The sequence below is a fragment of the Fundulus heteroclitus genome, unplaced genomic scaffold (genome assembly GCF_011125445.2).
Source record: "Fundulus heteroclitus isolate FHET01 unplaced genomic scaffold, MU-UCD_Fhet_4.1 scaffold_36, whole genome shotgun sequence".
In the NCBI taxonomy this organism is placed as follows: Eukaryota; Metazoa; Chordata; class Actinopteri; order Cyprinodontiformes; family Fundulidae; genus Fundulus; species Fundulus heteroclitus.
The window spans coordinates 765,424-786,340 of NW_023396770.1; the positions used below are offsets into that span (position 1 = coordinate 765,424).

General features: G+C 48.2%; 1 protein-coding gene across 1 annotated transcript; it reads right to left on the reverse strand.

Annotated features, from left to right (window-relative positions):
- Positions 1 to 544: 544 nt before the first annotated feature.
- cnksr3 (cnksr family member 3) lies at positions 545 to 20,527 on the reverse strand. Its single transcript, XM_012874349.3, has 13 exons — positions 20,193 to 20,527; positions 15,967 to 16,130; positions 14,968 to 15,170; positions 12,548 to 12,635; positions 10,597 to 10,638; positions 5,467 to 5,586; positions 5,233 to 5,292; positions 5,079 to 5,147; positions 4,381 to 4,527; positions 3,517 to 3,635; positions 3,269 to 3,411; positions 3,088 to 3,174; positions 545 to 2,522 (listed from the first exon to the last, which is right to left on the reverse strand). The coding sequence occupies exons 1-13, from the start codon at positions 20,242 to 20,244 to the stop codon at positions 2,233 to 2,235; spliced, it is 1,584 nt and encodes a 527-aa protein (XP_012729803.2). The 5' UTR covers positions 20,245 to 20,527; the 3' UTR covers positions 545 to 2,232.
- Between the last annotated feature and the right edge of the window lie 390 nt (positions 20,528 to 20,917).

The following is a 20,917-nucleotide window of genomic DNA, read 5'->3' on the forward strand; positions in this document are numbered from 1 at the left end:
AATAAAATAGAGTAACACTTCATTTATACTGGCATAGGCTGGTGTTATTAAAGATGAGCTAGTTGGACCTTCTGGGGTTGAAGGACCCTAGATTATGTTCAGACTTTGGTTCAGGAAGAAGCTGCATGTTTGACAAAGACCTGATGTTTCTGCAGGACTTTGCAGTGACGTTGTCTTCTAGGTGGTGAACCAGAAATGCCTGAAGGATCAAAAATAATGACAGAATAATTAATAATAATTAACCCTGTTGAGAACCCATCTGGCTTCAGTTTGGGTCTGCATGAGAAGACAGACCTTCAGCACTTTCCATCAGATGTAGTTCTCGTAGTCAACCCACAGGGGGCGCTGTTTACTCAGCAACGTCAGAGCTAGACTGTAATAAAAGCCGCATTTTGCAATAAAACTCCACAATAACAGCTTCAATATAGAGAACAAACGCAGCTTTTCTGTTGAGGTGAATAAAATGCAGGTAGACATTTAAATTCAGGAAATCAGTCAAACCTGTCAGTGACGTAGCATCAGAAAATAAGAGCAAAGCTGGAAATTATTTAAAAATAAATTCAGCTTTATTCAGTAGATGTTTTTACAACCAGACGTTAAAGAAGCCGCTCCACCCATCAGACGCCCTGAAGCATAAACCAGGTTTCAGGTTCACGGAAATGAAATAAAACCAAGTTTACATTCATAAACTAAGGATTTTACAGGTGGTCATGTGACCTCTGCAGAGCAGCAGCTTCCTTAAAACTGGAGCAACTTTCAGATTCCTGAGTCTGGATGAAGGTTCAGCAGGACACAGATTTTTAGCTTTAACACCACCGCTCAGTTTAATAGTTAATAACTCTACACTATCTCTGTGGTAGAAGTTTGTCTCTCATTCTTTTTTCTGTTTTTATATTTTTAAAGCTTTGGTAGACCTTCATGTCTTCTCCATTCATCTCTCACTTTGAATTTCCCTACTGAGAGACAATAAAGGAGATTTCTATTCTCTTCTATTCTTACTCTGCGCTGTAAAAGCAAAGTTCTTCTCAAAAGAACCAAAACCCAGTGGAAAAAGTTCAGGAGGTCTAAACCATGAGAGTTCCCTGAGGAACACCACCCAGACCTTTCCTCAGGACGCTACCTCCACGTTCCACCTAACTGGAGGAGATGTAACGCTGACGGGCTGAATTAGCAGGTTCTGTTCTCCTCCAGAACATCATGATGTTTGTCCTGTGGAACATGTTCCACAGGACAAACATCATGATGTTTGTCCTGTGGAACGTGTTCTCAGGTCCTGTAGGATCTGGGCAGGAAGACCTTCAGAGCAATGGATGGTGCAGATATTTAAGCTAAATCCAGGGTTCAGATCCGACTCGTATGAAAGAACACGAGCATCATCTCTTCCAGCCAGTAAAACTTTGGTTATGGTTCTCTTTGGGTTCTCTTGTTGGTCCTCTCTACGCAGCAAAGACTCTGAGAGGTCCAGGAACCACAAGGAGCTCCAAGTCATGGAGAAGGAAAGGCAGAGTTAGCGCTGCAGCAGATCAAGCCTCAGACATTAGGAGCAGGGAGGTCAGAGGTCAGGTTAAAGCCGTCCAGGTCTCCTCAGACCTGCCTCAGGTCTCAGGTCCTCAGGTCTCTGGTCCTCAGGTCTCTGGTCCTCCTCAGCAGAACAATGCAGATGTTTCCATGCAGAGTCCCCGCAGCTCCATCCGAGAAATCACAGAAAGACGACTAACTCTAGCAGCAGGTCCGGGTTCTGATGGTTCTGATGGTTCTGATGATGACATGCGCTGGCACAGAAACGGTATCTAATTGGTCCATTGGACCAATTTCAGTTCTCACCTTTACAATTTAACAATCGTTTAAAACTGGAGGTTTTGCACGTTTAGCTTTAGGCACATTTAGATCGGGTTCTGCAGCCTGCAGTTCCAGAACCGCAGGCGGATCTTTGGCTCAATTAATAAATGAAATGATTAAATATTGCCCTGCTGGTTGTTTGGTTTTGTGTCCCTGTGGAAAAAAAACCTGGAAGATTTGGACCAGAACCGCCATGGCTCCTCACAGCTTCAGAATTGGACCATTTCAACCTCCCGCTTCTCAGAAGGTTCTTGAGGGTTCCAGCCTCTGTGTGAGGACTCCCTTCATTTGGTCCGTGAGGAGCCAGGGAAGGAAGGCCGTGCCGGGCCCAGTACCGGACCGTGCCGGGCCCAGTACCGGGCCGGGCCCAGTACCGGGCGGCTTTGTTCCTGCTCAGTGGCTGATGAGCCTCAGACGGGCCAACCAGCCTCCCAGGACAGAGGTGGAGGTTTTGGATCGGGCCGGAGGAGCAGCAGCTGCAGGACTCGTCTTGGCGGCGGCTTCCTGGCAGGAGAAGGCGGGGCCGTTGTGCAGCTCGGCGCTGACGAAGCACTGGCTGCCTCTGATGTGGTCGACGCCGCGGGCCGACGGGTGTCCTCGGTACGGCAGGGGGAAGCAGGGCTCCTCCTCGGCGATGGCGCCGATCCGCTCGTTGCTCAGGTACCTGTGCAGGTCGTCTCTACCTGTTCAGGAGAGGAGAGGCGATCAGGAAACAGCTCCAACCGGTAAAAGGATCCTAAGATGTTCCATAAAAGAGTCAAATAGAACATTTAACTAAGACAGAACCAGAACTTTAACAGTTCTGTTTAAATAAAACCATCTAAAGAGAAGAACGAGTGACGTGGTGCTGGACTGGACCAGCGGGTCACATGATCGCCTCATTATGGTTCTGATTTATGGCTGAAAATGTTCCACTAAAAATAACAACAACGGTAAAAACTGAGCGTTAAACTTTTTAAACTTTTAATAAAAATTTATTTTTAGAATCAAACGGATTTTATTTCAGTGACTGTTGGGTTCAGTTTGACGTCTTTAGCCTCCTGGTGTTGATCAGGTGAAGAAACAGAGAGTCCCTGAGTCTGGGCTGGCAGCTGCAGCTGGTTCTGGTTCTGCCGCAGCAGAACCAGAACCACCAGAACCAGACCCAGCAGAACCAGACCCAGCAGAACCAGACCCAGCCTCAGCGTCCGTCAGGGACTGAGGGAAAGGTTTCAGTGGCAGCAGCTCCTGCCGGACAGGTGAACTCACCTTTCCTCCCCTGAGTTCTGCGTCTGGACGAGGAGCCGGACACGCCCAGGATGGAGTCCACCGGCAAGGAGACGGGTCGGGCTTTACCTGGAACAGAACCATTTGAGAGTGAAGTGGACCTCTGTCCCAGAACTCAGAACGGTTCTGGACGAGTCAGGCTTCCTGTTCTGGTTCTACTCACAGCGGGAAGTGGAGCGCTGCCTAAGGCGGATCGGAACCGGCTGCTTGACTTCAGGAGGAGGATCCTCAGCCATGTGTTGGCCGGCGTCTGCATCCAGAGACGAGCTGGGAGGCGTCCTCCCAACAGAGGAGACATTTGTTTCCCTGCAGGAGGGAGGAAGAGGAGGAGGAGGAGGAGGAGGAGGAGGAGGAGGAGGAGGATCAGTGTCAGACGCTGGAGGAGGAAGAAATGAATGAAGGGGAACTCACAGAGGGACGTATGGAGCTGCTGGAGGAGGAGGAGGGATGTACAGGTCCAGGATGCTGGTCTTCCCTCTTCCTTCTGTGGATTGTGGAGCTCTGCAGAGACCCGGCGGGCCCTGAGACGTCTGCAAGGAGAGGGAAGCGGGTCAGACAGAACCTGCTGACTTTCAGAGGACCAGCTGCTGGGTCCCGCCTTCAGAACCTCCAGCAGCTGCCGTTTGTGTTCTGCAGGTTAATCCTGCTCTTTAAAGGTTGAATTCCCTGTTTCTGCTTTTCCTGCTCATTTGTGACTTCCTGTTTGCCCCTCGATCCATTTTGTGGTCCAAATGAGCCGGAACCACATAAGAATGAAGAAAGAGAAGTTGGGCAACAGGAACCCAAGCCGGTTCTGGGGCGAGGTGGTGACAGAGCGATAACCTGAGGCAGAACCTCACCCTGACCTTCAGGGAGTCATTGAAGAAGTTTATCTCCTGCAAACACTCACATCCTGGACCGGCCCGGCCCGGCGCACTGCGAGCCAAACTCTGAGTCACGCTCCACAGACCGCAGCGCTTCCTGCGCCGATTCTTTCAGGGAAAAGGAGGAAAAAGCTCCTCATTGTTCTGCAGATGCAAAAACAGACTGAAGGAAGTGAACCTGAAGCAGCTTCTGCTCCTGGAGGAGCTCTGAAGACTCCAGGAATCTGGCTCAAAGAGCTGCAGAGCTCCCCTCCTCCCTCAGATCAAAGCTGTGAACGCTGCATCTGCAGCTGATTTCAGGTCTGCTGCAAAACATGCATTTATTGATCTATAAAAGGCCTCAGCTTGTCCTGTGGTGCGTTCAGGGACTACACGGAGGCTCTGGACATCAGAAACTTCCCCCTGAGCTCACCTGTACGAGCGGCGGCCTCCAGCGCAGGTTCTTGAGGGGAGCAGCTGCGATTCCTGACGTTCCTGGTGGCCTCTTCTTCAGCACCAAGGTGATGCTTCCAGACTCCGCCCTCATCTTCTCCACCAGGTGTTTGAGCTGCCAGCCCACCTGGACCAATCACAGAGCAGAAGTCCCCGATAACAGAGCAGTCCGGACGTTTTCAGGGAACCCTTCCTGGTTAGCTTAGCTTAGCATAAAGACTGCAGGTGAAGGGGAGCTGCTAGCCTAGCTCCACCCTGGACCACCTCCACCCTGCAAAGCCAAAGTTTCTGTCCCAGAAGGAAAACTATTAATCAGACTTCATGTTTTGCTCCCACACATTGTTCTTCCTCGGTTCCTCAGCGAGTTCCTCAGGGATTTCTACTCAGACATGTTTCATTCACTTCACACGTGTTAATAATGGATCCAGATCCAGAACTTGAACTATTTCTCCTAAAGCAGTCCAAAATGTCTAAATGTAAGGTTTTCATAATGAAAGATTTTATGCAGCAGTGCAGTGAGGAATGTATCAATGATCCTAAAGTAGAGTAACAGGGTTTGATGTAAAGAAAAGGTTTAACTGATGAGCTGCAGCAGGTTCTTATTCCACCATTCTGCTTTCTGAAGCTCCGCGTTCACAGGGGACAGTTTGGATCAATGAAAAGGAACTTTGGACTCACCACAGTCTGTTTGTTGACCTGAATAACTTCATCTCCAGCGTGAATCTGTTGAGTTTTATCTGCAGGGGACTGAGCAGAGGCAGGTCCAACACATCAGCGTTTACAAACTCGGTTCTGGTTCTAACAGCAGCTGATTGTCCGGCAACAGACTCACGTTCTCGATTGTTCCTGTGATGACATGAAGTCCATCGTAGGTGGATTTGATGTACATTCCCTGGAAGTTCAAACAGAAGTGAATGTCTGAGGAGCTCACAGATTGACAGCTGCTTTCTGAATTACATCTGCTGTGGTTTTCCTCTCTAAACGGTCTAAACGGTTCCTGCTATAACATCTGGTTCCTCAGAGGAACCGCCGATGAAGATGAGGCCCGTCTCTGATCTCAACTCACCAGTCCCTCTCCAGGCCTGAGGTTGGTGATGTGGACCTCCTCCAGGCAGGAGGTCCCTGTCTTTGAGGTGTCTGAGGTGGCCTGGACGGTCTTCTCACAGACGGCGTTCAGAGCCTGAGACTGAAACATGGCAGAGAACTCAAACATTACATCTGCAACGTCAGATCTTAAGGTTTTAAACAATTTCATCTGAAAACCCTCTGAGGAACACCTACTACCAACAGAACCTGGAGTTCTGTAGGAAGGATTTACACACAGGCTCTAAAAGTTCTAATTTTGGCATCACTCTCAGATATTTATAGTCTCCATCAATTAGGAAGATCTTCACTAAATTGATTAGATCAGGTTCTGGATGTGACTTTGTACTATTTAGGAGAAGTTCTGGTTTCACTCCTTGTCACGCATCTTGCAACCAGACCTGAACTTCCAACTCTTAGACATGGCTGCTGGATTGTTTATGTTTTATAACCATTTATGGTTATAATTAGGGCTGGGCAACGATTAAAATATTTAATCGCGATTAATCGCCCTGATTAATCGCGATTAATCGCGATTAATCGCATTGTATTTACAAACTCCAAGAATGAATTCAAAAGTAGTGTAAAGAGCACTTTTATTTTAATGTTCTGCTGCCATATGAACAAAAGTGTTGTAACATTTGTAGCACTTATTTTATACTGGATATTTTCAACCCATCTATTGAATTTAGTGCACTAGTTGATCTTTTCTTCATAAGAGAACAGCAAGCACTGCAGCCAAAATATGGCCTTTTTTGACCTGCTGTATATTAGCCAGTCCCTAAGCTTGATGTATCATGAAACTGTTGACCTTTTGGGTTTTGTGGTTTTTATTTTATTATTACAATTAAATAATAATAATAATAATAATAATAATAATAATAATATAATAATAATGTTATGTTCAGTGTTTTTTCGCTAATCCACCTCTTATATATTTCAATCCTTATGTAATTTTGTCTGTGTTGTGTGCACCTGCCTGTTGCTTTAATGCTATAAATTTCCCCGTCGTGGGATAAAAAAAGGATTAGCTAATGTTATCTTATCTTAAATAACACTTTTTAATATATGTACTGGGTTCTTTCAAGGTCTTAATTACATGTTATGTGTGGGCTCCAGTAACATCCATCCATCCACTGATCTACCTGGATGTTCCCTGGAGAACTGAAACGCCTCAGTCAGAGACGTCTGTCGGGGCAATGAGAGAAGTTTCGTCTCCTCTCTCCGTTTCTGTGGCTCGACGTTTTCATGTTTTTTCACGTGCTTAGATAAATTTGTTGTGTTTCCACTGAAATGAACCGGCTTTTTACAAAACATACAGCTTGATTTCATTTACAGTATTAAAATAAAGCCAAACGGTGCTACTTCCCCGTTCATGTTTTTTCGCTGCTGCGGTCTCTCTCAGCTGTTTGTGTATTAAGTTTGTGTGAGAGCTGAGTGGGCGGGCCAGGCTGAGCCTGCGTGCTGATTGGCTGGCGCCGCTGAGCCATGTACGAGAGGGGAGGGGGAGCGCGTGCTGACTGACACTGACTGAAAGCATGTGAGCAACATGCGTTAATGCGCGATAAAATAAATATCGCCGTTAATAGTCTAATGAATTAACGCGAAATTAACGCGTTAACTTGCCCAGCCCTAGTTATAATACAATCTAATCTAATCTAATCTAATCTTATGACACAAGGTTTTATTTTTCTTCTGTCCCATGTGTCTTCAGTCCCATCATCCAGGCTGCAAATGGGACTGGAGACAGAAACCAGCCACCTGGTAATGGTCTGCATGCTAACTCTACTAAACATGCTAACCACGCTAAGTGTACTAACCATGCTTAACGTGCTAATCATGTAAACCTGCTAAACATGCGAACCATACTAAATGTGCTAACCGTGCTACCATGCTAACCAAGCTAAGCGTGCTAATCATGTTAATCTGCTAAACGTGCTAATCATGCTAAATTTGCAAGTCGTCCTAACTGTGCTAACATGCTAATCATGCTAATAGTACTAACCATGCTAAATGGGCTAATCGTGCTAACCTGCTAAACGTGCTAGCCATGCTAACTGTGCTAATAATGCTAGGCAAAGAAACAGAGCAACAGAACAACAAACCACCTGAAGTCCAGAACCAGAAATTTGTTCTGAGGACTTTAGGGTTCTGAGTCAGGGTGCAAACAAAGAAACGTCCTCACAGACTAAATTAAATAATCACTGAAATTCAACAGATCAGAACCAGACATTGCTTCTAAACTGAGAATCCTTCGATAAACAAACTAATAAACTGCTAAATTATGCTTCTCTTAATAATTAGAGGGACACGTTGAGCTAATATGTGTCCAGTAGGACGTCGGCTGGCCCGATTGTGCTGTTAGGTATTGTTTAGGTGACAAAAATGGGACAAGAGGATGATTATGAGGGACAATGTGGGACACATAACCAACACTATGTTGACGTCATACATTTTAATTTAACGCATATTGCACATTACAAAATCAGTCTCTGCTTTGCATGTTATTACACAACAATGAATAATCACAACTCTATGAAAACCATTATTTAACTTTTTTGAAATGGTAAAAAGATAAATGGCTTGTACTTGTATTTCTTGCTTTAACTAGTCCAATGACTCCAAACTACAGTCACCCATTCACACCCTGACAGTGGAGAGCTATGCTAGCAGCCACAGCTGCCCTGGGGCAGACTGACAGACATCGGCGCCACCGGGCCCTCTGACCACCCTGTTGCCCAAGGACACAACGACTGAGACGGTCCAGAGTGGGGGATCGAACTGGCAACCCGGCAGTTACAGGATGAACTCCCTAACTCCTGCAACACCGTCACAAGAAGGTATTTTTCTTCTTCCTGCTTCTCACTGAAGGCAGACGCTTTTCTTTTCTCTCCTCTCCTTCTCCCTCTCCCAGTCAAACTTTTTGGTGCCTCTTTTTACATATCTTCCAAACTATAAATTATAAATATCTTCCAAACAATTCAACTCAATTGATAACATTTTCTCAACGAGAAGGCTGGGTAAAGGAGAGCTCCTGTGCTCGACTGGACATGTGCAGCTAGAGGAGGATTGTGTGTCTGTCCATTTTGTCAGTCGAGGATGTTAAAAATCTGTTCAGTATTGGATTTACGATAACAGGATTTCTGCTTTTTGGAGCTGGTGGTCACCTGGAGTATCGAGAAATTGTGAAAACGTCAGCAGCTGTTTCAGCCCATGTCAAGGCTGCCTGATCTATGTGAGGGATATGTCCACTACCAGCACTCAGACTGAAATGCTGTGTCAGCAGAACTGCAGGCCAGCTGCAGATCCTGAACTTGCTGGCAGGATGGGAACAATCTGGGAGACTTTCAGGCAAACAGAAAAACAAGAGTCTGCCTGCCCAAAACAAATGCTGCTCCCCCGCAATCTTAATTTGTCCTGGATGTGATGTAAACAAGACGCTCTGTGACATGTGTGACCTGGACAGACCTACTGAACTGGACTCCCTGATAACGATCCATCTCTATCAAAGACTAATGGCTGCCACTGCTGCCAGCCGCAGTTCACAGACAAACACACACATGATTACACTAAAACACACAGACACACATGGCCTCTGCTGTGCTTTCTTCCCTCACTCTGCTGCTGTAGTGTCAGAAAGGTCAGATCAGAGACCTCAGCTGGAGCTTTATGAATAGAAACAATTAAGCTTTAAACTTTTAGTGCTAATTGTAGCTTTGGAAAGGTTGGACAAAATGACTTTAGATCAAAAATCTCCAATATACTTAGTTTATTTTTTCTTATTAACAGAAACAATGAAGTCTTTCTGTGTGTTCGTTAATGTATACAAAAAGTCAAGGGTTTATTTAGCTTATTCCTTTGTTTTTCCGATGTCTGTAATGTTTTTTCTGTTCATGCACAGCACTCTGAATCGTTTTGTTACTGAAAAGTGCTTCATAAATAAACTGACCCTACCTAATGAAACTGTTACATTTTAGCCCTGCAGGTAGAAAAATCAATGGATGTTTATCATAAAGTTTATCAGAAAAAAACTTAATTAGCTTTTAAAGATTAAAGCTCATTAAGAAAACAATATTAACTTTTTGCATAAAGTTAAATATTGCTGAAGTTAATCTGCTGCACCTGGTGTGTCTGGCAGGTGTTTTGGGTCGGAGTAAAAATGAGTCCATAGATCAGCAGGAGGCTTTCAGCTGTTTCTTCTGCTTCGCTCCTACAGATGTTTCACATCGTGCTCTCCTCCGTGTAAAATAAAATAAATTTGGCAACTTCACAAAGATCTCTCTGAGAATCCTCCTTCTCTGTTCTCACCCAGTTAGAAACCGTTCTCCAGTCTTTGTTGTAGCTGCAGTTGACGTAGTTTCCTTAATAATCTGTACGCATCACAGCCGTTTTGTTCTACGGGCGTCCATGAGGCGGACGCTGCGGCATTTTGACTGACAGCCGACGCAGCATCCGCTGACCATGACTGCAGCGCTGCCTTCTGTTTCAGAATAATTGTACATTATTCTGAAACAGAGTCCATCTGCCAATAAAAACCCTGGATCTGAAGCTGCCTGATGATCCCTGGTCTGAATCCATCTGAACAAGAAGCTGCAACATGTCATCTGGAGACGCCAACGCGAGGCTGCCGGAGGAGTCACACCTGCCGACAGGTGCAGGAGTCTCATGACACCAGCAGACATCGACTGATGCCAACAAAGTAGGAAGTTAAAGCCGAGTTTCTGCTGTGGATTATATCTCATCTTCCTCAGTTCTAACCATTTCAGAGACATTTTAATGGAACATCTTCATCCACTTCCACATTTTTTACGTGGACCTTCTGCTGCTGACAGACAGGAGGCAGACTGAGCCGACCTCCTTTAATCCAACCTGCTTCTCAGGTAAACAGGGACAGCAGCAGGACCACGGAGCTTCTGCTGCTGCAAGAAAAGCTTTGAGTCATTTCCGCAGACGAAGGTTTCTGTTCTCAGGGAAAGTCCAGCAGGAAGCGTTATCTAAGACAGGAAGCGGACATTCCAGATCTGAACAAACAATCGTGCAGCTCAGCATCAGGAAAGGGAGGAGAGCGTGCTTCTGGTCAGGAGAACACAGAAGATGGAGAAGGAGTACTCACCACCTCCAGGATCTTCTCCTCCATCTGGAACACGGTGCAGTCCTGCAGAGAGGACAGAGCAACATCATCAGAGAAGACGATCTGGAACCGAGGTCCCATGAATCAGACACACTTCTGTTTGCAGAACAGTTCTAACAGAACCAGAGGAGTCCCCCCCGCCCCTGCAGGAGTCATGTCTATAAAGAGTTTATCTCCTCAAACTACACCAAAGTCCACTGGCTACCAGCAGAGCTTTTATCTGGAGCTAACGGCTCCGAGGTGCAGAGGAGCTGGTGAGAACATGCAGCTGTCAGCAGCCACAAAACGGCAGGAGAAGAGGAGCAAACTGTCAGAGGGAAGACAAATATTTGAGAAACGACAGGCAGCAGGAGAGTGAAAGCAGAGGGCGGAGAGCCCGGAGGCCTCCTGGAGACACGGAGGATGGTTCCCGCGCTCAGAGGAGGAACAGCTGGCTGTAGACAGGCTGACAGGATGATTGCATGACAGCGCAGGCTGGAGACGCCTCAGATGTCTGCAGAGACATGCAGGAGGGCGCCGCGCCACGCCGCAGCAATATCTAAAGCCACGGCTGTGCTGGGAGGGAGCAGGACGGCTTCTTCTGCCCGACTTCCTATAACCTGAAACCTTCTGCTGTCCGTCTGGACGACAGAACGTCTCACTCCAACGAGGCGTCTGGTGCTGCAGCCTCAGGAAACCAGGAGATCTGAACTCTGGACCTGACAGCAGTCCCAGCCTCAGGACCAGGCCAGCTGACAGCTTTGCTAGGGCCCGGGACAACGCAGTCTTTTTGTCTTAACTGTGTACTTCATGCCCTGGAAATCTCTGTATTTTATATTGGATATTTTAAACCCATCTATTGAATTTAGTGCACTAGTTAATCTTTTCTTCATCAGAAAACAGCAGCACTGCAGCCAAAATATGGCCTTTTTTGACCTGCTGTATATTAGCCAGTCCCTAAGCTTGATGTATCATGAAACTGTTGACCTTCTGGGTTTTGTGATTTTTATTTAACTATTACAATTAAATAATAATAATAATAATAATAATAATAATAATAATAATAATAATAATAATAATAATAATAATAATCTTATGTTCATAGTGTTTTTTTCCAAATCAACCTCTTATATCTTTCAATCCTTATGTAATTTTGTCTGTGTTGTGTGCACCTGCCTGTTGCTTTAATCCTATAAATTTCCCTGTCGTGGGAAAAATAAAGGATTAGTAAATGTTATTTTATCTTAAATAACACTTTTTAATAGGATATATGTACTGGGTTCTTTCGAGGTCTTCATTACATTTTATGTATGGGCTCCAGTAACATATGATAGATAATATCTACTTTGAAAGTTAACATGAAGTGCTGCTGAAGATGAACACTCAGATCTACCTGGATGTTCTCTGGAGGACTGAATCGCCTCAGTCAGTGACGTCAGTCTGTGGGTCTGTCGGGGCAATGAGAGAAGATTCGTCTCCTTTTCTGTTTCTCGGCGTTTTCTTGCTCATAGTTTTTCCCGTGCTTATATAAATTTGTTATGTTAACACTGAATTTAATCGGCTTTTTACAAACCATACAGCCTGATTTCATTTACGGTATTAAATTTTAGCCAAATGGCGCTTTGAGAGCAGAGTGGGCGGGCCGGGCTGAGCCTGCGTGCCGATTGGCTGGTGCCGCTGAGCCATGTAGGAGAGGGGAGGGGGAGCAGCAGAGTGCCGTGAGGGAGACTTTGGTGCAGCTTCTGCAAGCAGCGCGCGCTTGGTCAGAGTCAGTTTTGCCCCCCCCCCCCTGTCCTGGGCCCGGGACAACAGACCCGTTTGTGCCCCCCTGTCGGCGGGCGTGCTCAGGACCAACCAGAGGGAGTCAACCAGGACAGGAAGGTTTTATCACCAAACATCATCTGACACTTTCTGCAGCATCCTAACGTCAGAGGTCCACAGCAGCGTCACTGACCTTCTGCACGGTGGAGGTGAGCTCCAGGCACAGCTGGATGATCCTGCTTCTGGTGGCCGTGAAGTCGCTGAGGCTGGTCAGAGGAGACCTGATGGAAGAGAAGACCTTCATCATCATCATCATCATCATCATCATCATCACCATCACCATCACCATCACTATCATCATCATCATCATGACCATCATCATCATCATCATCATCATCATCACCATCATCATTATCATCATTACCATCATCATCATCATCACCATCATCATTATCACCACCACCATCATCACCATCATCATGACCATCATCATCATCATCATCATCACTATCATCACCATCATCATCATCATCTTCATCACCATCATCATCATCATGACCATCATCATCATCATCATCATGACCATCATCATCATCATCATCATCATCATCACCATCATCATCACCATCATCACCATCATCATCATGACCATCATCATCATCATCATCATCATCATCATCATCACCATCATCATCATCATCACCATCATCACCATCATCATCATCATCATCATGACCATCATCATCATCATCATCATCATCATCATCATCATCATCATCACCATCATCATCATCATCATCATGACCATCATCATCATCATCATCACTATCATCACCATCATCATCATCATCATCATCATCATGACCATCATCATCATCATGACCATCATCATCATCATCATCACTATCATCACCATCATCATCATCATCATCATCATGACCATCATCATCATCATGACCATCATCATCATCATCATCATCATCATCATCATCACCATCATCACCATCATCATCATCATCATGACCATCATCATCATCATCATCACTATCATCACCATCATCATCATCATACGCAGAAATGTGACGTCAGACACCTTCATTTCCCACCAAATGACACATTTATGTAGAACATGTCTGACGCCTGGGAGTGGAACCCTGTGCAGAAACGTGATTATTGATCAGGTCAGGAATTAAAGATGAAGCAACGAAGCTTTGTTCAGTCTGAGGTGCCTTCATTCCCTCATGTTCTACCTCATGTTCTACCTCATGTTCTACCTCAGGGGAACCAGTTCAGGCAGTCAGGGAGCAGAAAACATCTGCAGACATCCAGGCGCATGAAAACTCCATCATCTCATTCATGAGGAACATCAAAGGAACCCGTATTTCTCTGCTGCCTGCATGAGAAACTCTGGTTCTGAGGTTCTGTTCATGTGAAGATAAAGAACCTGTTCATTGATTTAGAAAAAGATCTGTTCCTGCATCTAGTTAAAGAATCTTTTCCTGTAATTTCTTTGTTCTTTAAAGCTTTTTTCTTTGGTTCCTGTTCCGTTGTGCTTTATAGATGAACGTGCCTTTTATTTACGTAGAATAATCCAACACGCTGCAGAACCGCCCCTCAGTTAATCTGCAGCTCTGCAGAGATGCAGGAACGTTCTGAGTCACGCTGCGTTCCTCAGCCTCACCTGGCCAGAGCAAACTCACCTGGGCCTGCAGTAAAGGTGAGAACGGAGGAACAAACCAGAACCTGGACGGCAGAACCCGCCTCACATTCTGACCATACCACGCAACGCTTTGGTTCCCTGCCATCGGAGAACCTTCTGCCAACAGACGCGCCTCTTTGTTTCCTGCTACAGGAACCGAACCGACAGGTTTTCCCCTGAAGGAGCTGATTGGAGCAAACAGATCTCAGGTGGATCACCTGACGGTGGATCACCTGACGGTGGATCATGACATTCATCTGTCAGCGGTCATAAGGTTCTGATCCGCTCTGATCTCCAACCGCTGCCAACCAGCCCAGGAGAACCAGAACCCTCAAAACGGTTCTGGACAGAACACGTTTTGGCTCCAGGCTGATGGTCTCCTGAACCTTCAGCTTTCATTCTCTGCCTAACGTTCTGTCTTCAGAACTTTAAAGAACGTGTGGAACCCGGAGGAGAACCGTCCCATCTCCACTGCTGGAGAGGTTCTCCTGTTCCTCTCCCTCTAGTTTAAAGAACGTGGTTATATTCTGGGCTGTGACGCCTCACGTCTCAACGAGACTTCATCTGATTGGCTGATCCAGTTGGTGACGGCTCCTCCCCTCCATTTAATAATAAATATAATCCTTCATTTAATAATAAATATAATCCTTCATTTTCGGTAATTAATCCAATAAATCGCTACATACCCAGAACCTGCTTCTTCTTTAAATGTGCGGTGGAACCGTTCTCTGGCCTAGATCCAGTGACAGATAATCCAGTTTAATCTAGATTATTAATCTGCTTCCCAGAAATTTTAATTCAGGAGAAGTTCCTCAAAGCTGAACTGATCTTCACGTTCATGGAGAACCGACCGGACCACCAGGACTGGAGAACTTGTCCTGCTGAAGTCCGGTTCTAAAGGAAGGTTCCCTCACCTGTCCAGCCAGCCCAGCAGACTCTTGGCGGCGGCGATCAGCTCCACCACGGCGCTCAGGAACTCGTTGGAGGGCTGATGGGAGTTCTTGTTCTGGTAGGCGGGGTTCCTCCTGCGCTGGGTCACCACGGCGCTCAGGTTCTGATGCGCCGCCCTCATCTTCCCCACCAGAACCTTCAGGTTCTCCGACTCCACGCCGTAGTTCTGGTCAGAAACGAGCACAGCTGAGCGGGTCTGTGACAGCTAGTAAAGACTACATTTCCCATGAGCACCAGCAGCAGCTCCACCTGCCCCGACCAGCACGTTTGGTTCCTGTCCTGATTAAAGGAACGCGGAACGTCTCTGTGTTCTGCTCAATGAGGTCTTCTGGATCCTCAGTGAGGTCCAGCAGGTTCTGAACGTGAAGCTCAGAACCTGAGCAGAGGGAACATCTGGGTCAGACAGCAGCTGCTCGGTTCTCTGAAGAACCCTGAAAGTTCTCATGGTTCCCGGATCTGGAGGAACGTGGGAACCATGGGAACCAGCAGAGACCCCATGATCTCTGATCTGCATCGTCTCCAAATAAAAACCGGACCGGACCAGCAGCCGTTCGGGTCGGTTCTCCAGCAGCGCCGGCTGATTCCTGGGATCCGGACAGGTCCAGGACAAACGTTCCAGAACCGGCGGGCCCGGCTGGGAGGGCCCGCCGGTTTCCTGCAGTAAAAGCTGCAGAACGTGTGCTGCAGAACCGGGTCGCTGCAGAACCGGGTCGCTGGAGGTCCGGACTTTAGCTGCGGGAAGTGAAACCGGGTTTTACAGACGATCAGAACCGCAGCTTTCCCTGAGTTAACCCAGATTAACGGGTTTGGTTCCAGTGTTTGGACCAGAACTCTGCTGAGGCTGAAGCGGGTCACGGTACCAAACCCTGAGCCAGAACCTTCAGTCTGACCACAATGACACGACAGAACTGTTCTGATCCGGCCGGATCCAGTTACACTAAAACCCCCCAGACGGTACCAACCAGGGAGCAGAGCATCTCCACCGCCTCCAGAACCAGCTCCTGGTGTCCGACCCGCACCACGCCCAGAACCAGCAGGTCCTGGTGGGTCATCCGCAGCAGCTTCTCCCCGTCGACCCGGTTCTGCTGGAAGGATGGGATGTACTGCTGCAGAACGTCGTCCAGACCTGAGACACAGGAGACACCCAGAAGTCAGAACCTGCTGCAGAACCTGCTGTAGAACCTGCTGTAGAACCTACAGAACCTACTAAAGAACCTACTAAAGAACCTGCTGCAGAACCTGCTACAGAACCTGCTGCAGAACCTGCTGTAAAACCTGCTGTAGAACCTACAGAACCTACTAAAGAACCTGCTGCAGAACCTGCTACAGAACCTGCTGCAGAACCTGCTGTAAAACCTGCTGTAGAACCTACTGCAGAACCTTCTCGCTTTAAGACCCGGAGCGGGCGGCCGAGCCGCTGATGGAGCAGATGTTCTGGTTCTGCTCCCTGACCCAGATTGTGATGCCGACCCGTTCGGGTCTGAGTCAATACTAACTCTGCCTGCGGCGCCGGCAGAACAAGTTCTGATCAACGCGCTCCACCATAACCAGAGAGAGGAACCCAACAGAACCGGGCTTTGCTCTGAAGCAGAACCTGAGGTTCTGACCTATCATTAGCTCACTGAGGTTAGAGGGAACCGGGCCTGAACCAGCACCAGCCTGGGTTCTACACAGGAACACGCAGCTGGTTCCCCCTGGGCTGAATGGTCCGGTTCCCCCAGACGAGACCGACACCGGGAGGCTAACCGGGCCTCTGGGCTCAAACATCAGAACATTTACAGGAAATCAACCTTTGGTTCTTTATAATCAACTTTGTTTCAGAAACGGATCCAGAACCATCTGCTGATGTCGGATCTTCGCCTCCCAGCAGAACTTCTGGCTAGAATTAGTCAGAACTGTCCTTTCTGGACCTGGTTTCCATTCCTTCTATCAGAACTTTGGTTCCGGGTCGCTTCAAAAAGGACCAAATTAAATAAAACGTGTTTGTAGAGACGGTTCTGTCACAGTCGGTTCTGTTAATCGGACCGATCGGACTGACAGAACAACAGGAGGCGGTCCAGTATCTGCCTACAGTACCGCCCACCAGACCCGGTTCTTTCAGCACCACGACGGATCAGTTTTCTAAGGAGAGAACACTGAGAAGGTTCTGTTCTGATCCCGCCAGAACCTGCTTATTCTGCTGGTTCCATCCAGAACCCGACGGTCCTACATCGGGTCCCGGGACCTCCTGTGAACTCTGAGCCCGGCCCGACCCGACCCGACCCGACCCGACCCGGCAACTGGATCAACAAGCAGGCCGACCCAGAAAGAGTTCACCGCTCCTGTTCTGACACTTTCATCTGGAAAAGTCTGAAAGCAACCACAGACCCGGATCCACCCAGAACTACCAGAACCGGCTACCAGAACCGGCTACCAGAACCGGCCTCTAAGGTCCGGCTCAGCACCGAGTCAGCATCCCGACCCGATCAGCAGCTCAGCTGGAAACTCAGCAGCCACCAAATGGTCCGCTCGTTAAAGCGGGTCAACAGATGGCCGCCGGCCGCCTCGGCACCGGGGGGGGGGGACCTTCCTGACCCGGTTCAAAACAGAACCAACCGGGCTACATTCATCAGAATCAGATCCCAGTCCTCCATCGGTCCCAAACCAGGAGGGTTTAATAGACGGAGGCTCCAGAACCCTCCTGGTTCTGAAGAGCAGCTTCCAGGTCCAGTCTAAAGGAACCGGACCTTCAGAAACATCTCCGCTCAACTTTCTGTGTTGGACCTGCCGTTCGGCGCCGATCGGACCCAGTAGTCCACGTCTACACCCCCAGCTCCAGAACCGAGCTCCTGTGGGTTCTGTTTGTCTGTGGAGGCCGGGTCCGTTTGGTTCTGTGTCCGCATTGTGGTTCCAGACGTTCTGGACCTTTGGCCTCCCTCTGAGAAGTTCTGGCGGTTCTGAAGCGGGTCGGGACAGAAACACATCAGCCGAGCGGCACCATTTAAAAACAGAACCGTCCCACTGGGTCAGGGAGATTCTGCTATGACAGTCCGGGTCGAGCCCAGCACGGCAGGAGTTATTCATAGACCCAACAGAACTTCTGGGAGGGTCCGGTTCCAGCAGGAAGCAGGATTTCCTCCAGAGGGCAAAGAACTGAACAAACAGGAACCGACCCAGTTCCCGGTCCAAATGAGTCCAGCCGGGCCGCAACTTCCAGAATAAAACTAAACAAACGGATAAATGATCAGAACCATCAGAACCTCTCCTGTGTCATACAGAACCACAGGTTTGTGTTGCTCTGAGTCAGAACCAGAATAAATGGAAGGTTCTGCTCGCTGTCTGTGAACTCGGTTTGGACCGTTGGGGATGATCAGAACCTCCATCTCACCGCTGACCCAGACCCAAAACCCTCCAGAACTTCTCAAACCGCTGGAGGACAGAACCTCTGCAGATGCTGCTGGTCGCCTCCACCCAGAACCGACCCGGATCCTCCACCCAGAACCGACCCGGCAGCCTCCATCCAGAACCGACCCGGCAGCCTCCACCAGAACCGACCCGGATCCTCCACCAGAACCGACCCGGCAGCCAGAGCAGCTGCGGCGCCATGCAGATGTGGGCAGGTTGCAGCCGGTTCTGGACTCCGGGTCGGTATCGAGGCTGTTGTGCCTTCAGGTGTTAAACCTGTCGGGGCGCCAGCTGAGGTGTTCCTGCACCTGTCAGGGAACCAGCAGAACCAGAAGAATGTGGACCTGCCTGAACGTGTCTGACTCCAACCTGTTACTGACAGAGAACCCGACCCGGATCCCCGGAGCTGCAGGAACCCTCCAGCTGTCCGAGTTCTACGGTACCAGCCGGGTAGGTCCAAGCTGAGGTTCCACAGGCCGGTTCTGTGGGGGAAACAAAGCTAAAGGGTTTCTCTTGGGTCCAGTTGCTGCCCCTCAGAACCTTATTTCCTTTGTTTAAACACCAGTGGTTCTGGTGGAGTTCTGATGTCCCTCAGATGGACCCAAACCCAACATTCAGAACTTCCTGCAGGTTGAACCAGACTGGGTCGGACTTGGTGGGGAACCCAAGCCGTTCAGAACTTCTGGTTGCATTTGGACTTTTCTGCAGGTGTGCTGTTTAATATGAAACGCCTGCCGTGCACACAGAACCGGCTGCAGCTGGGTGGGCCAGACCCGGTTTTGGTGAACGTCCAGAACCAGCCGGACCACTGGGAGAACTTCCTCCACTGGTTTTTTACAGCTTTTCTTAAAGGAGGAATCAGAACCTGGAGTGAAGGTCCGATCTGAAATGATTGGACCGAGACGATTTCTGAGCAAACCAGAACCGCTGGGAAAGAAGCACGCCGTGGGAACGGAGGATTGGACCGAAGGTGGCACCACAACATCAGGAACCGAACCGAAACCAGAACACCGAGAGTCTCTGGACCTGAAAAACATCAGCAGGTCCGACCGCAGGCAGAACCCTCGTCACCTGACGGCCGCCATTGTTCCTCCTCCCTCTGAGCAACACGCTGTTTACCGCCTGGAGCGTCAGATTCTGCCTTCAAACTGAAACCATCAGAACACGACGGTTAGGAACCGAAACCTGCTGAACAACCAGGGGGAACCTGCAGGTAGAACACCTGGAGATAAACACCTGGGAATAAACACCTGGAGATAAACACCTGGACATAAACACCTGGAAATAAACACCTGGGAATAAACACCTGGAGATAAACACCTGGGAATAAACACCTGGGAATAAACACCTGGAAAAAATACCTGGAAATAAACAAACACCTGGAGATAAACACCTGGGAATAAACACCTGGAGATAAACACCTGGAGATAAACATCTGGAAAAAATACCTGGAAATAAACATCTGGGGGAAAAATACCTGGAAATAACACCTGGAAATAAACACCTGGGAATAAACTTCTGGGAATAAACACCTGGAAATAAACATCTGGGGGGGAAATACCTGGAAATAAATAAACACCTGGAGATAAACACCTGGAAATAAACACCTGGGAATAAACTTCTGGGAATAAACACCTGGAAATAAACACCTGGACCCCGTCCTGTTCCCGTAGTTCAGGTTGATTGGTTGATTAGTTTGTTATTTTATAAACCAGCACATCGTGAGCATTCTACAACCCAGAGTCTAATTCCTGGAACCTGGCAGATAATTCTGGTTCTGGTTCTGGTTCTGGTTCTGCCTCACCTCTCATCCAGTCCTCCACCTGCTGCGGACTCCACCCGCTGACAGCCTCCATGATTGCCGGCACAGCAGACGGTGTTCTGACCCGCTACTCGGACATCTCCTGCACTCACTGGATCAGCCGGAACCTTCCACCCAGAGTCCAAAAGTACTTTTCAGTTCCGTAGAACTCCATCAAAATCTCCCCGCTGACCTTCTGAAAGTCTCAGGTTCGGGTAGAAGTTCGGCGGAACGCCGGCAGAACCGCTGCTGCCACCTAAAGAGCTCCGGGTTGGAGTTGGTCCAGAGTTCGGCAGAACCGTCTCCACTGCGGCGCGTCTGCCTGCAACTGCTGCCCGGACTGGGAGCTGCGCGCTGATTGGGCGTTACCCACCTGAGTTAGACACGCCCCCTGCGCACTCCTCCAATCAGGTGAGAGTAATCAGTTCGCCCCTCTGTTCGAAGCTGGAAAGCGTTTAAAGCCGGTTCTGGTGGTTCTGCAGCATTTTTATAAACCGTGTAAAAAACCAGGAAGCTAGGGAGACATCATGTGGGGTTCTGGACGGGCCAGAACAGAGTCCAAAGTGGAGAAATAGGTACCGGACATAAAGACTGGACCGTCCCATAGGACAGAACCACATCTGGACCCAATGATGACACAGAATGGATGGACATGCAGGATCATCTGGAGAACCCAGAGCAGAACCGGAACCAGACCTGATTTTTAAAACGAAATTGACCCAGACTGC

Coding starts and splice junctions, on each gene's coding strand:
- cnksr3 (XM_012874349.3), bottom strand. CDS start 20,244: ATGGAGGCTGTCAGCGGGTGGAGTCCGCAGCAGGTGGAGGACTGGATG. Junction 4,528..5,078: donor AGGTCAACAAACAGACTGTG/GTGAGTCCAAAG, acceptor TGATTGGTCCAG/GTGGGCTGGCAGCTCAAACA. Junction 3,175..3,268: donor GCAGCGCTCCACTTCCCGCT/GTGAGTAGAACC, acceptor GTTCTGTTCCAG/GTAAAGCCCGACCCGTCTCC.